The sequence below is a fragment of the Corvus kubaryi genome, unplaced genomic scaffold (assembly GCF_017639235.1).
Source record: "Corvus kubaryi isolate FWS band 111438036 unplaced genomic scaffold, C.kubaryi_AGA036_p1.0 37070, whole genome shotgun sequence".
Classification (NCBI taxonomy): Eukaryota; Metazoa; Chordata; class Aves; order Passeriformes; family Corvidae; genus Corvus; species Corvus kubaryi.
Window position 1 is genome coordinate 27,550 of NW_024581025.1, and position 11,679 is coordinate 39,228.

Below are 11,679 nucleotides of genomic sequence, written 5' to 3' on the forward strand. Positions count from 1 at the left end.
GGGCTCCTGGGGGTGTTTTGGAGGGTTTGGGGTGATCTGGAGGTGTCCCGGGGCTTTGGGATGGGTTGGGGGTGCCTCAGGGAGGGCTTTAGGGGGTCCCGGGGTTGTTTTGGGGGATCTTGGGGCGTTCCCGGTCCCCCCCGCTCACTTCCCGGTGCAGGTCCCCTCCACCTCGGTGAAGAGTTTCTGTTTGACGGTGTTGAGCAGGTTGGGCCCGAAGTAGCGCGGGTGCAGCAGGATCTCGTGCTCCAGGGAGATCTGGGGGGACACCGGGAGTTACCGGGACCCCACCGGGACCACCCCAACCCACGCTGGGATCCCCATCAGGGCACCGGGACCACCCCGCACCGCCGGTAGGACACCGGGCCCCCACACCGGGGACCCTCGGGACCCCCCCGAGGGGACAGCGGGACTCCGCCCCGGTCTGGCACGTGACCCCCGGTGAGACACGTGACCCTCCGGTGCCGCTCACGTGGTAAAACATCCTCCCGCCGCCACCGGCGCTTCCGCGGCTGCTTCCGCTTCCGCCGGAACTGACGCGTTCCCGCCGCAGAGCACGGCTCTGATTGGTCGCCGAACGCGCAAGGCCCCGCCCACAAACCGGTCGTGCCGCCTCGGAAAGGGGCGCGGCTACGGCCGGAGAGAGGGCGCTGATTGGTCGGTTGGGAGCGATGGGCGGAGACAGGCGGGTGATTGACAGGGAGGGGACCAGGAGTTCCCCGGGACCTCCAAACACCCAGAGAGTCCCGGGACCCCCGAAAGCACCCCCGGGACCCCTCAAGCCGTCCCCCAAACCCCCTCCCAACCCACCCAGACACCCCCAACGACCGCTGGACACTTCCAGACTCTCCTGAGATCCCCCAAAACACCCCCAGGACCCCCCAAACCCTCACCCAAAACCCCTAAATCCCCATCCCAACCCATCTAGATCCTCCCAGCATCCCCCAAGCAGCCCCCATCACCGTCCCCAGCAACTCCAGGACGCCCTGGACACCCCTAAGACCCTCCCAGGCCACCCACACTCCACACCTGCTCCTCCTTTCTGCTCTTTTTTATTACAAATCCGAATTTTCGTGCACACACCCGACCCCCTCCCCCCGCTTCCCCAACCCCAAACCCCCACTCTGGGGAGCCCCTCAGGGGTAGAACCTCCCCGCCAGCAGCCCCAGCCGGTGGATGTTCCTGTGCAGGACGCTGTGCAGCACGGCCAGGTGCTTCCCCACGTCCCCATCCCGCCCGAAGTCCCGGCGGAACACGCCCAGCTCGGGCTGGAAGGTGAATTTCTGGGGCAGGGGGCTGTTCTCCCGCAGGTAATCCCAGACGCTGAGCAGCAGCAGGTGCACCTCGAAGGGCGCCAGCTCCGGGAACAGCTCGTGCATGTTGCCCAGCACGGGGGGCAGCAGGGACCCCTCGGCCAGCAGCGCCACCAGCGCGCACGACGCCCGCAGGTGCCACGGCGAGGCCACCGTGCTGCTGGCCCTGCAGGCGTCCCAGTGGGCCACCAGGCTGGCCAGCAGCCCCCGCAGCAGCACGGAGCAGTAGCAGAGGGCCGGGTGACCGCCGGCCACGAGGCGGAGCAGCGGGAAGAGCAGCGGGTGCTGGCGGAAGCGCCGCAGGATGCGCAGGTCCCGCTCCACGGTGGCCCGGGCCAGCTCCTCGGGCGGCCAGGCCAGCTCGGCTCCGGCCGCCTCCGGGCACACGGCCTCCACCAGCGCGGCCGCCACCGCTTTGGCCGCCTCGGCGCTGACCCCCAGCCCCGGCCTGGCCGCCCAGGAGCCGCGGCAACAGCGCAGGACGAGGCTCAGGAAGGTCTGGGTGTTGCGGCTCAGCTCCTCGGCCGCGCGCTGACCGGTGCCGGCCGCCGGCTTCAGCCCGCGGCCGATGACCCCGGCGTGGAACACTGACCACACGCCGCCCGAGGTGTTGAGGCCGGCCGTGAAGCGCTGGTTGGTGTCCAGCAGCGACACCGCGGGCGGCACCGGCGCGTCCTCGTGGCCGGGCGGCTCCGCGGTGCCCCCGAAGAGCTCGGCGTTGCGGCCGCGCAGGGCCCCCTCCACCAGCTGGGCCAGCACGGCCTTGGCGGCCGCGGGGGACACGGCGCTGAGCCGGGCCAGCAGCCGCACGCCGGGGGCCAGCGCGGCCGCGTCGCCGAGCCACAGCCCCGCGAAGAAGCGGCGCACGGCCGCCCGCACGGCCGGCAGGAGGTGGGCCGGGGGCAGCGCCCGGGGCAGCGGGCAGGCGGCCAGCAGGCGGCACGCGGCTTCGGCCACCTCCGGCCGCGGGTGCAGCAGCAGCTGGGCCAGATCCGGGAGGTGCCGCGCCAGCGCCGCGCCCAGCGCGGGGTCACCGCCGTCCCCGTCGCCCTCGCGGTGCTGCAGCAGCAGCGCCAGGTTGCGCAGGAGCTGCGCCAGCTGCGGCTCGGGCAGGCGGCCGGCGTGGATCTGCGCCACGGCCGCGGTGATGGCGGCGGGCAGCGGGTCCGGCAGGACGGCGCAGAGCCCGGCGTGCAGCTGCGGCGCCAGCGCCAGCTCCTCGGGCGTCCTGGCCAGCGCCAGCAGGAAGAAAAGCGCCTCGGCCGCGCCGTGGGGGGCCGAGTGGACGGCCAGCAGGGCCAGCAGCTGGTGCTGCCACAGGCAGCGCTTCCGCTCCAGCCGCAGCGTGTCCAGGCACAGCTCCCGCACGTGCGGCCGGAGAGCGTCCAGGAACGGCACCGGGCGCGCCGGACACTCGGCCAGGCTGGGAGAGCTCCGGCCGTGCACCAGTTTGTGCAGGTGCAGCAGCAGCAGCTGCAGCAGCCGCTCGCAGGCCTCGCGGACGCCCTCGTGCAGCGCCGGCCCCGGCGCCGTGATGACCGAGGCGGGCGCGGCCGTGGCCAGCAGGAAGCGCAGCGTCCGCAGCGCCCCGGCCGAGGTGTGGCACAGCAGGTGCACCACTACGCCCACCATGCCGTCCAGCTCGTCCCTGGGCATGGCCGAGAAGTGCTGGTGCAGCTGGTTCAGCACCGGCGGCTTCAGGGAGTCCACCAGCTCCGGGGACACGGTGGCCAGCAGCGTCGGGGACATCAGCGCCAGCTGCAGCAGGAAGGGCACGGTGGCCTTGTGGTGCTCGCGGGTGGAGCCCAGGCTCTCGTGGAACATCCGCAGCAGCTCCTGCTTGATGCTGCCCGCGTGGCGCGAGGCCAGGTGGCCCAGGATGCCCACCACAGACGCAATCTTGGGCACGCGCTTGTCGCCCGTGGCCGTCCCCGCGGCGTCGCCGCCGTGGGCGCAGAAATCCTTGAGGCCGCAGGACAGGACGCGGCTGATGATGGTGCCGGGGAAGGAGGAGCCCACGTGGGCCACCACCCAGTCAAAGTGCGGTGAGTGCTGCACCGACGTGTCCAGCAGCGCGTCCACGCAGGCGTCCGGACAGCTGCCCACCATGGCGGCCAGGCACTGGCTGTAGATGTCCAGCAGCGCCCTGGTGGCCGGACACGACATCCAGAGCTGCAGCAGCTCGTTCAGGCTGGCCGGGGGCGGCACCCCGGGCCTCCCGGCGTACTTGCTGCTCAGCTGCCCCATCAGCTCGCTGGCCCAGGCGGCCACGTTGGGCGCCCACGCCCGCGGGTTGGCGGCCACCAGCTCGGCCAGCGCTCGCCGCACCTCCTGCACCACCTCGGCGCCGGGGGAGGCTTTGGGGGCGGGGGACGGGGCGCTGCCCTCGCGCTGGAGCAGGTGGGAGCACACCTGGTCGTCGAAGAGGCCGCGCAGGTGCTGCAGGGCGGCGTGGCGGGCGGGGGGCAGGCAGCGCAGCAGGCGCAGGGCGCAGCGGGCGTGGGCGGGGGGCGACAGGGGCGTGCCCTGCACCGGGTCCAGCCCGCTCAGAAAGGCCTTGACCTCCTGCGACAGCTCCTGGGCGCTGGGGAGGGGGGAAAAGGGGGTTAAAAGGGGTGGGGGGCAGACGGGAACGCCCCCCGGGGTGACACCTGGGGACAGCGCCACCTCCTGGGCGTTGGGGAGGGGACAAATGGGGTTAAAACGGGGAAAAAAGGGAGTGAGGGGACCCCCAAACCCCCCCCCCCCCAGGGTGTGAGGGGCCGGGCCGGGGTCTCGGAGGGTCCCAGGGGGGTTGAGGGGCAGCGGCGGCGCCCGGGGGTCCCACACTGGGCTGGGGGGGGCGTCTCTAACCGGGGAGAACACCGGGAGGGGACGCCCGGCGGCCACTTAAGGGAACCGGGGGTCGCTGACGGGGCCGCTCCGAACCCTACGAGGGATCCCGGGGGTCTCTATGGGGGAGTCCAGCCCAGCTCCGGGGGTCCCGGGGATCGCCTCTCCCAACCCTGTGGAGGGGGTGTCCCCGAGCCAAGGGCCGGTCCCAGGCGCGGGGGGGCCCGGCGGTACCTGAGGGGGGGCCGGGGGGGGCTGGCGGCGCCCGGGGGGTCGCACAGGGCCGACATGGCGGCGGCGGCCGGGCCGGGCCGTGCGGCTGCGCATGCACCAAGAGCGCCCTGCCCCGGAAGCCCCCCCACCCCTGCGGCCGCGAACGATGGTTCCGCCCCTCCCTCCATCCCCACCCCGTGGTTTCACCGTTAAAGGTGTCCGCCGGGCGTGTCCCCTCCCCCAGGACAGACACGGGGACAGAGGAGAGCGAGTTTATTGCTGGGGACACTGGTGGGGGACTGGGGACAGCGCCTGGGGACACTGGTGACATGTCGGGGACACCGGGAACAGCGACGGGACAGTGGTGACGTGTTGGGGACACCGGGGAGGGACAGGTGACGCCAGCTGGATGAACTGGTGGCACCGGAGGGGTCATTCCGGTCCCGGTGCCACCTCCGCCATCTCCACGTCGCCGCCGCTGTCCCCTGTCCCCGTCCCGGTCTCCTTCTCCTTCTGCGGCCTCTTCGCTTCGGTCACGGCCGCCTCCAGCGCTGGGGACACACCGGGAGGGGGTCAAAGGCCAGGTACGACCCCCGGTGTCCCTCCCGGTCCCCTCCCCCCGGTGCTCACCCCTCTTGGCCGCCCCCCGCAGCCGCTTCAGCTCCTTCCGCCGCCGCTTCCCCCAGAGCGGGGCCGGCACCGACGAGACCGACCTGCACCGGAGAGCCCCCCGAGACCCCGCCTCAGTCACCGGCACCGGCGGCGACACCGAGGGGACACCGGGGGGGGAGCGCTCACCGCCGCTTCTGCCGCCGCCCCCGCGCCAGCTCCCGCCGCCTCTTGAAGAGCTTCTTGCGCAGCTCCTGCGGGGAAGAACGGGGATCACCGGGAGGACACCTGGACCGGGGATTACCGGAGCCCCCTCCCCAAACCCTAAGACCGCCCGGTGCCGGTTACCGGGACTCCCGCCACCCCCGGGCCTCTCCCTGCCACGGGGACCCTCCTCGAACTCCTCCTGGGCCCCCCAGGCCCCCCCAGGCGCCCCGGTCACCGTTCGGGGCCGGTTGATTTTGCCCCCGATCCCCATTGCGCCCCCACGTGTGCGCCGGGCACAACTTCCGGTTTGGCTTCACTTCCGGTCACTGAACCCCGCCTCTTGCGTCCCTCCTGTGAATATCATTGGTCCGTCCCCGCGCGGGGCGGCTTCTGATTGGCTGCTGTGGCGGAAGCCTCGCCCATATTATAAATTCAGTTAGGCCGCGCCCTTTTATTTTTAAAGGGCTTTTATTGGTTGGTGGGCGCGCGCTGCTGTCTCTGATTGGTCGAAAGCACAGCGGACCCGCCCACACGTGGGATATATAAAAGGGGGCGAGGCGCCATTCTTTCGTCTTTCGGCGTTCGGAGCGGTGGGTGCTGCTTTGGTCTTTGTGGGTGGGATCGGGACTAAAACGGGGCGGGAAACACAGGGACGATCCTCCCGTTCTTGGCGGGCCCTGGCGGCCCCGTGCCGGGGTCTGTGATGTGCGGAGGGAAAGCAGCGACCGGCGCGAAGTCTTCGGTGCCGGCGGTCGCGTCCGCCGGTCCCACCCTCACACGCCGGGACAAGGCCGTGGCGCGCCCCGGGAGCTCCGGAACGCACGGGGTCGCCTTTTAACCGCCGTTTTCTGCTCCGCAGGGTCCACTGAAGGACGGGGAACGTCGCGGGACTGCGCCGGCGGCAGACGGGCTGGTTTTGGACTTAAAATCGCTAATAAATCTCTCTGAACCACATTGATCTCGTGTCTTCTTTCGGTAGCAGCGCGTCCCGGGGCTGGGGTTCTCCGTCCCCTTCCCCGCGCAGGGGCCGCTCCGTGACCCCGTTCCCGGCAGTCGAGGGGGATCCGTCCCCCCGGTCCGCCCGTGAGGCTGGGATCCGCAGGTCCTCCCAGCCGCCGTCTCGATTATCCCCGCGGGCCAGAGCGGCCCCGGAAACAGCGAGGAGGGTTTCCGGTCCTCCAAGCCGCTGTCTCTATGATCACCGTGGCGGGGGGAGGAGGATTCCCGGTCCTCCCAGCATCCGTCTCTATGGTTTTCCCCGCGGGCCAGAGCGGCCCCGGAAAGGGCGGAGCGGCCGCGGCGGGACGGGGGCGATGGCAGTGGACCCGCGCTGGCCTGTGGCGCTCGTCCGCGGCGCCGTCCCGGTAGCGCTGGGGCTGCTGCTGTGGGTGGCGATGGCGGGGGGTGAGCAGGACCGGCAGCAGACACTGAAGGTACGGGGAGGGGGCGGTGGGGAAGCCTCGGGGCCGGGACCGGCCGTGATCTCCCCGTTTTCCCCGTTCGGCAGGTGCAGCCCGGGGCGAACTCCACGAGTTTATCGCAGCGGCGGCGCCACAATGAGCTGATCATGGCGGCGCTGCGCGAGGCGGCCGAGACCGACGACAACGTGGCGCAGCGTCGGGTGCCGTGGCGGAAGTGACGCCAACACCGGGAGACCACCGGGAGCCCCTCAGTCACCGTTTCCCGGTGACCGCCCCCCCCCCCCCCCCCCCGGAACCTTCCGCGCTTGGCGCGGTTGCACACGGAACTGTTATGCGCGGTTGCGCTCGCGCCCGGACTGTTATAAACCACGGACACTTCCGGCGCCTCTCCTGGTGCTGCCATGTCCCCGCCGGGCGCGGAGGCCGCACCGGGCGCGGTCTCGGTGCCGGGGCCCGGTTCGGCCTCGCCGCGCCCGCTGTTGAGCGGCTGCTGGAGCTGCCGCTTGCTGAGCGGCGCGGGGCTGCTGATGGCCGCCATCTGGATCTACCAAGGGCCGCGAAGCACCATGAGAAAGGGCGTCCCCCCCTCCATGGGCGCCCTCGCCCAGATCATCTTCGCCGCCGGTGAGGGAAGGGGGGGCGCGGGAATAACGGGGGGGGAATAACGGGGAGGGGGCGCGGGGGTCGCCATCAGGGAAGAATGTGGGGGTTTCCCATGGTAACGAGGTGGAGAGAGAATGGGGGGCGGGGTCTGGGGTTGGGGAGGGACGGGATTCGGGGTTGCCATGGCAACGAGGGGGTCCGGACCTTCAGGGGATGGGGAGGGGGCTCAGGGTCGGGGTGCGGGGTGGGGAAGGGCCCCCAGGTGACCGCCAGGTCTCCCCCCGCAGGTGTGGGGGCCTGGGGCATCATCATCCTCGCCGACCCCATGGGAAAGCAGCGCCGGAGGGAGCCCTAAGGGGGGGCCGCGCCCCAATAAAGCTGCTCGGAGCCCCCCAGTTGTGGTTTTGGGGAGGAGGACACAGGACAGGACAAAGGGAGGGGGCACAGCTCGGGTTTATTTGGGTTTGGGGGAGGTTTGGGGGTGTCTCCCCCTCAGCTCCCTTCTTTCTTGGCCACGATGACGACGGCAGAGGGGACCAGACCTAGAAGGGAGGGAGGACACACGTTGGGACTCCCAAAAAGATCCCCTAAAGTCCTGAAATTACCCTAAAACCCCACAGACGTTCCCCCCTGGAAGCCCTGAATCACCCCAAACCTGCTCAGGACCCGCCCAGATTTTCTGGGAATCCCTCAAATAGTGACACCCCTCCAAAAGACCCCTTCTGACCCCCCAAACTCCCTCTGAACCCAAACTCCCCAAACCCTCTTTCATCCTCTGAGGAGCCTTTTCAACCCCAACCTTCCCCTAAATCTACCAAGGCCTCCCGAATGCCCTGAAGCCCCCCCAAACCCGCTCAGCACCCCGCAGCTGCCTCACCCAGCTCCTGCAGGGGTTTCTCCATGTCCTCCTCGGTGAAGAGGCGCCGGGGAAAGGCCGTGCGGAGGCTGAAAGGCTCCGGGGGGCTCCGGGGCTCCCCGTTCCCGCCGCTCCCAGTGCTCCCAGTGCCCGCCGTGTCCCGGTGCAGCTCCACAAAGAGCCGCACGGCCGCCAGCGGCTCCCGCGCCCGAAAGCTCTGGGTCAGCGCCCGTCCGTCCGGCAGCCGGACCTTGGCAAGGGGCGGGGGAAGGTCAGGATCCCTCAGGATCCCCTCGGGACCGCCCGGAATCCCGGGGGATCCCCACAATCCGTACCTGGATCCGGCACTGGTCGTATTCCCGCGGCGCCGGCGGCTCCTGGGGGGTCACCGGGGGCGGCTCTGGGGTGACAGGGGCAAACTGGGGGAGGGAGGGGAATCTGTTGGATGCCGGTGGGGCTGGATCCCATTGGATCCTTCTGGGATCCCCAAAACCCCGTTGGGATCCCCCCCAGTCTTTTGGAATCTCCTTTGGGATCCCTCTCACCCTTTGCGCTCGCTCCGCCTTGTCCCGCTCAATCTTCTCCCGCACTCTCTGCCTGGGGGAACAGGGGAGAATCCCAACATTTTGGGCACGTTCCCCAAAAGTTTGGGGGTCCCCATATTTTAGAGGGTCCCCGGTCCTCTGGGTGGGGGAGTTGGGGAAACCCCCCGAGCTTTGAGGGCTTGGTGATCGTCCTCAAAGGTTTAAGGGTGGGAGTTTGTGGGGGTCCCCAAAATTTGAGGGGGTCCTGAGGGGTTTTTGGGCCCCCCAAAACCTCCTCGGGTCCCGCCAGGATTCATGAGGGCACCTCCCGCGGCTTTGGCGCCCCCTGGCGGCTCGGAGGACTCAGTCCCTCCCGCGGTTTTTAATGGGAAAAGTCCCGAGGGAAAACTTTGGGATTTCGCGAGAATTTTGGGGTTTTTTTCCAACAGATTTTGTGGCCGTCCCCTCACCGAGCCGCGCGCTCTTCGGCCCTGTCCCGCCGCCGCTCCTCGGCCGCCCGGCGCCGCTCCTCGTCCCGGCGCCATTCCCGGAGCTTCGCCAGCTCCTGCCCCCGGCGCCGCCGCTCCCGCTCCTGCCCCGCCTCCGTCAGGAGCCTGGGGGGCCCCAAAACTCAGGGGTACCCCCCTGAACCGCCCCGATCCCCAAAACCCCGGGGGGAATCCCCCAGACCTCCCCTGAACCCCAAAATCCTGGGAAACCCCCCCCCCCGAGCCCCCAAATTTCCCTCTTAATATCCCAAATTTCCCCCCTTGAACCTCTACATTTCCCTCTTAATGCCCCTAAATCCCCCCTTGAACCCCCAATTCCCCCCCGAGCCCGTAGAATTCCCCCCTTAGATCTCAAAAATTTCCCCTTGAACCCCCCAAATTCCCCCCGAACCCCCAAATTTTCCTCCCGAACCTTCAGATTCTCCCTTTGAACCCCCAAATTTATCCCCCGAGCTCCCAAATTCCCCCCCCAGTCCCCCCCAAAATTCACTTCTGGGTCTCGTCCTCCTCCGCCGGCGGCTGCCGGGGCGCCCCCAAGATTGAGGGGAGCCCCCCTAAATCCGGGGGGATTTCGGGGTCCGAGTCCGAGTCGGGGTCGTCCTCGTGAGCCACCAGCCTTGGGGGGAGGGGGGACACGGGGCTCAGGGGGGTCCCCAGAAATTGGGGGGAGGATTTGGGGGGTCCCGGGGGGGATTTTGGGGGTCCCCGCCCTCACCAGTCCATGGCCGGTTCCACTCCGCGGTTCCCGGTCAGCGCCAGCGCCTTCGCCCTGCGGGACCGGGGGAGTCACCGGGGCCCCCCAAAACCCCGGGCCCCCCAATATCCCCAGGGCCCCATTCCCGGCCCCTCTCCCGTTACCGGAGCTACCGGGCACCCCCCGGGCAAGATGAGAACCCCTCCCCCGGTGCCCCCCAGGTGTCCGCGGTTGTCCCCGCGGTGTCCCCGCTCTCACGCGCGCCGGGCACCGAAGCCCATTTCCAGCAGCGTCTCCAAGGCCTGGCCGGGCCCGGCCCCGCTGCCCGCCGCCATCATGGCGGCGCCGGGCGTCGTGTCACGTGGTTGTATCACGTGGTCTCGGCGGCGGCGATGGCGGCCGAGAGGGGACAAAACACGGCGCGAGTGCGCCGGGCGTGAGCGAGTCCCGGCACGACCCCAAAAATTGCCCTAAAGTGACTCCAAAACCCAACCAAAACACCCAAAAAAGCCCACAAAATTCTTGAACTGAGCCCAGATGTTCCTTGGGCTGACTGGGTGGGGGGGGTTTGGGGTGGGTTGGAGGATCTGGAGGGGTCCTGGGAGGGTCTGGGGGAGATTTGAGGGGCCCCAAGAGTCTCCCACCCCCCAATTCCCCTCCCCCCGTAAAAAAAAAAACAAGACCAAGCTCTTTTTGGGGGTTGGGGGTGAGAGTCAAAGCCTTTATTGGTGTCCCCCAAAATTTGGGGAGGTTCAGGAGCTGGAGCAGACATGGCGCTGGCGGGGGGAGGGGCTGTCCGGAAGGTGGGGGTGGGGTGTGGGGGTGACCCCCTCTTCCTCCTGCTCCTCTTCCTCCTCCTCTTCCTCCTCCTCCTCCTTGGGGGCGGCGTTGGCAGCGCTGAGCAGGGGTGGGCCTGGGGGAGAGGGGCTGTCAGCACCCCCAGCACCAAATTTGGGCCCCTTCCCCACCCCAAACCTCCCCCACCCCCAGACAGAATTTTGGGGTGCTGCCCCTCCCCCACCTTCGCTCGGCTCCGAGGCTCCCACGACTTCGGGTTCCTCTGAATTTTGGGGAGAGGCTGAAAGATCTGGGGGTAGGGGAGGGGAAAAATCACCTTGAACCCTTCCAAAATCCACCCAAAAATCTCCCCAAAATCCTCCCAAAATCTCCTCGAAGTCCCCCCAAATTTCCCCAAAATCCTTCCAGAATCTTCCCAAAAATCTCCATAAAATCTGCCCTCAAAATCTCCTCAAAATCCCCAAATTCCCCCCAAATCCAAAAACTCTTCAAAATCTCCCCTAAAACCTCCCCAAAACCCTCACCAAATCTTCCCAAAACCCCCAAAAATCTCCTTAAAATCCTCTCCAAAATCTCAAGACCCCCCCCCGGGGGTCCCCAAGATCTCCCCGAGAAATCCCCCCAAAAATCCTCCCAAATTCCCCCCCAGCCCCTCCCCCGCCCCTCTCACCTGTCCCCTCCCCCTCCCCGGGGGCTCCTCCCTCGCTCCGCGCGTCCTGTGGGGGTGGGGGAGGGGCACAGGTGAGCTCAGGTGGGGGGCGGGACCCCCCAGCGCCCCTCCCCCCGCCCGGGCTCACCTGCGGGGGGGGGGGCGGGGCCGGGGGGTGCCCCTCCCCCACTGCAGGTACCCCCCGAGGGTCAGCAGCGCCAGCAGCGTCCAGTTCCCGGCCACGCCCAGCACGGCCGAGGTCAGCGGGAAGTGGTAGAGCAGGTACCTGGCATGGGGGGGGACAGGTGGGACACTGGGGACACTGGGGGACACTGGGGACAGGGACAGGTGGGACAGGGACGGGTGTGACAGGTGTGAAAGGGACAGGTGTGTGTGACACCGGGGACAGGGACAGGTGTGACAGGGACAGGTGTGTGTGACACTGGGGACA

General features: G+C 68.9%; 7 protein-coding genes, 1 long non-coding RNA gene and 1 other non-coding gene across 10 annotated transcripts in view; 4 read left to right on the plus strand and 5 right to left on the minus strand.

The window, feature by feature from the left end:
* The window catches only part of POLR2G (RNA polymerase II subunit G), a 2,450-nt gene extending 1,869 nt beyond the window's left edge, over positions 1-581 (minus strand). Inside the window, exons 1-2 of the mRNA XM_042020987.1 lie at positions 473-581; positions 149-258 (exon numbers count right to left, since the gene is read on the minus strand). Of these exons, the coding sequence (XP_041876921.1) occupies positions 149-258; positions 473-484 (122 nt within the window). The 5' untranslated portion in view covers positions 485-581. The remainder of the gene's footprint in view (positions 1-148; positions 259-472) is intronic.
* Positions 582-1,110: 529 nt separating this feature from the next.
* On the minus strand, positions 1,111-4,464 carry INTS5 (integrator complex subunit 5). The gene is made up of 2 exons (XM_042020988.1): positions 4,380-4,464; positions 1,111-3,897 (listed from the first exon to the last, which is right to left on the minus strand). Exons 1-2 carry the CDS (start codon positions 4,433-4,435, stop codon positions 1,137-1,139), a joined length of 2,817 nt encoding a protein of 938 aa, XP_041876922.1. The 5' UTR covers positions 4,436-4,464; the 3' UTR covers positions 1,111-1,136.
* Positions 4,465-4,616: 152 nt separating this feature from the next.
* CUNH11orf98 (chromosome unknown C11orf98 homolog) lies at positions 4,617-5,516 on the minus strand. Its single transcript, XM_042020992.1, has 4 exons — positions 5,410-5,516; positions 5,157-5,221; positions 4,989-5,071; positions 4,617-4,909 (listed from the first exon to the last, which is right to left on the minus strand). Exons 1-4 carry the CDS (start codon positions 5,443-5,445, stop codon positions 4,791-4,793), a joined length of 303 nt encoding a protein of 100 aa, XP_041876926.1. The 5' UTR covers positions 5,446-5,516; the 3' UTR covers positions 4,617-4,790.
* LOC121661137 lies at positions 4,855-6,128 on the plus strand. The gene is made up of 2 exons (XR_006014844.1): positions 4,855-4,942; positions 6,034-6,128. It is a non-coding gene; the product is annotated as an uncharacterized LOC121661137 (long non-coding RNA).
* On the plus strand, positions 5,832-5,965 carry LOC121661151. The gene has a single exon (XR_006014849.1). It is a non-coding gene; the product is annotated as a small nucleolar RNA SNORA57 (small nucleolar RNA).
* A 308-nt stretch (positions 6,129-6,436) lies between the features above and the next one.
* LOC121661136 (ubiquinol-cytochrome-c reductase complex assembly factor 3-like) lies at positions 6,437-6,974 on the plus strand. The gene is made up of 2 exons (XM_042020994.1): positions 6,437-6,607; positions 6,682-6,974. Exons 1-2 carry the CDS (start codon positions 6,488-6,490, stop codon positions 6,811-6,813), a joined length of 252 nt encoding a protein of 83 aa, XP_041876928.1. The 5' UTR covers positions 6,437-6,487; the 3' UTR covers positions 6,814-6,974.
* A 15-nt stretch (positions 6,975-6,989) lies between these two features.
* On the plus strand, positions 6,990-7,593 carry DMAC1 (distal membrane arm assembly component 1). Its single transcript, XM_042020993.1, has 2 exons — positions 6,990-7,219; positions 7,486-7,593. The coding sequence occupies exons 1-2, from the start codon at positions 6,997-6,999 to the stop codon at positions 7,551-7,553; spliced, it is 291 nt and encodes a 96-aa protein (XP_041876927.1). The 5' UTR covers positions 6,990-6,996; the 3' UTR covers positions 7,554-7,593.
* Positions 7,594-7,635: 42 nt separating this feature from the next.
* On the minus strand, positions 7,636-10,265 carry UBXN1 (UBX domain protein 1). Of its 2 annotated transcripts, XM_042020990.1 has the most exons (8): positions 10,040-10,259; positions 9,803-9,856; positions 9,578-9,703; positions 9,049-9,192; positions 8,600-8,651; positions 8,390-8,473; positions 8,076-8,304; positions 7,636-7,740 (listed from the first exon to the last, which is right to left on the minus strand). In XM_042020990.1, the coding sequence occupies exons 1-8, from the start codon at positions 10,117-10,119 to the stop codon at positions 7,691-7,693; spliced, it is 819 nt and encodes a 272-aa protein (XP_041876924.1). In that variant the 5' UTR covers positions 10,120-10,259; the 3' UTR covers positions 7,636-7,690. The 2 variants fall into 2 exon arrangements, with proteins under 2 accessions (XP_041876924.1, XP_041876923.1); XM_042020989.1 differs by having other exon boundaries at positions 8,390-8,651; positions 10,040-10,265.
* BSCL2 (BSCL2 lipid droplet biogenesis associated, seipin) overlaps positions 10,152-11,679 on the minus strand; it is a gene marked incomplete at its 5' end in the record, with an annotated part of 4,652 nt that continues 3,124 nt past the window's right edge. Inside the window, 5 exons of the mRNA XM_042021005.1 lie at positions 10,152-10,251; positions 10,426-10,694; positions 10,803-10,868; positions 11,250-11,295; positions 11,377-11,514. Coding sequence (XP_041876939.1) covers positions 10,152-10,251; positions 10,426-10,694; positions 10,803-10,868; positions 11,250-11,295; positions 11,377-11,514 — 619 coding nt within the window. The remainder of the gene's footprint in view (positions 10,252-10,425; positions 10,695-10,802; positions 10,869-11,249; positions 11,296-11,376; positions 11,515-11,679) is intronic.

Coding starts and splice junctions, on each gene's coding strand:
- INTS5 (XM_042020988.1), bottom strand. CDS start 4,435: ATGTCGGCCCTGTGCGACCCCCCGGGCGCCGCCAGCCCCCCCCGGCCC. Junction 3,898..4,379: donor CCCCCCCGGCCCCCCCTCAG/GTACCGCCGGGC, acceptor CCCCCTCCCCAG/CGCCCAGGAGCTGTCGCAGG.
- CUNH11orf98 (XM_042020992.1), bottom strand. CDS start 5,445: ATGGGGATCGGGGGCAAAATCAACCGGCCCCGAACG. Junction 5,222..5,409: donor AAATCAACCGGCCCCGAACG/GTGACCGGGGCG, acceptor TCTTCCCCGCAG/GAGCTGCGCAAGAAGCTCTT. Junction 5,072..5,156: donor GGGCGGCGGCAGAAGCGGCG/GTGAGCGCTCCC, acceptor TCTCCGGTGCAG/GTCGGTCTCGTCGGTGCCGG.
- LOC121661136 (XM_042020994.1), top strand. CDS start 6,488: ATGGCAGTGGACCCGCGCTGGCCTGTGGCGCTCGTCCGCGGCGCCGTC. Junction 6,608..6,681: donor ACCGGCAGCAGACACTGAAG/GTACGGGGAGGG, acceptor CCCGTTCGGCAG/GTGCAGCCCGGGGCGAACTC.
- DMAC1 (XM_042020993.1), top strand. CDS start 6,997: ATGTCCCCGCCGGGCGCGGAGGCCGCACCGGGCGCGGTCTCGGTGCCG. Junction 7,220..7,485: donor CCAGATCATCTTCGCCGCCG/GTGAGGGAAGGG, acceptor CTCCCCCCGCAG/GTGTGGGGGCCTGGGGCATC.
- UBXN1 (XM_042020989.1), bottom strand. CDS start 10,119: ATGATGGCGGCGGGCAGCGGGGCCGGGCCCGGCCAGGCCTTGGAGACG. Junction 8,652..9,048: donor GCCGAAGAGCGCGCGGCTCG/GTGAGGGGACGG, acceptor CTGTTCCCCCAG/GCAGAGAGTGCGGGAGAAGA. Junction 7,741..8,075: donor GAAACCCCTGCAGGAGCTGG/GTGAGGCAGCTG, acceptor CCTCCCTTCTAG/GTCTGGTCCCCTCTGCCGTC.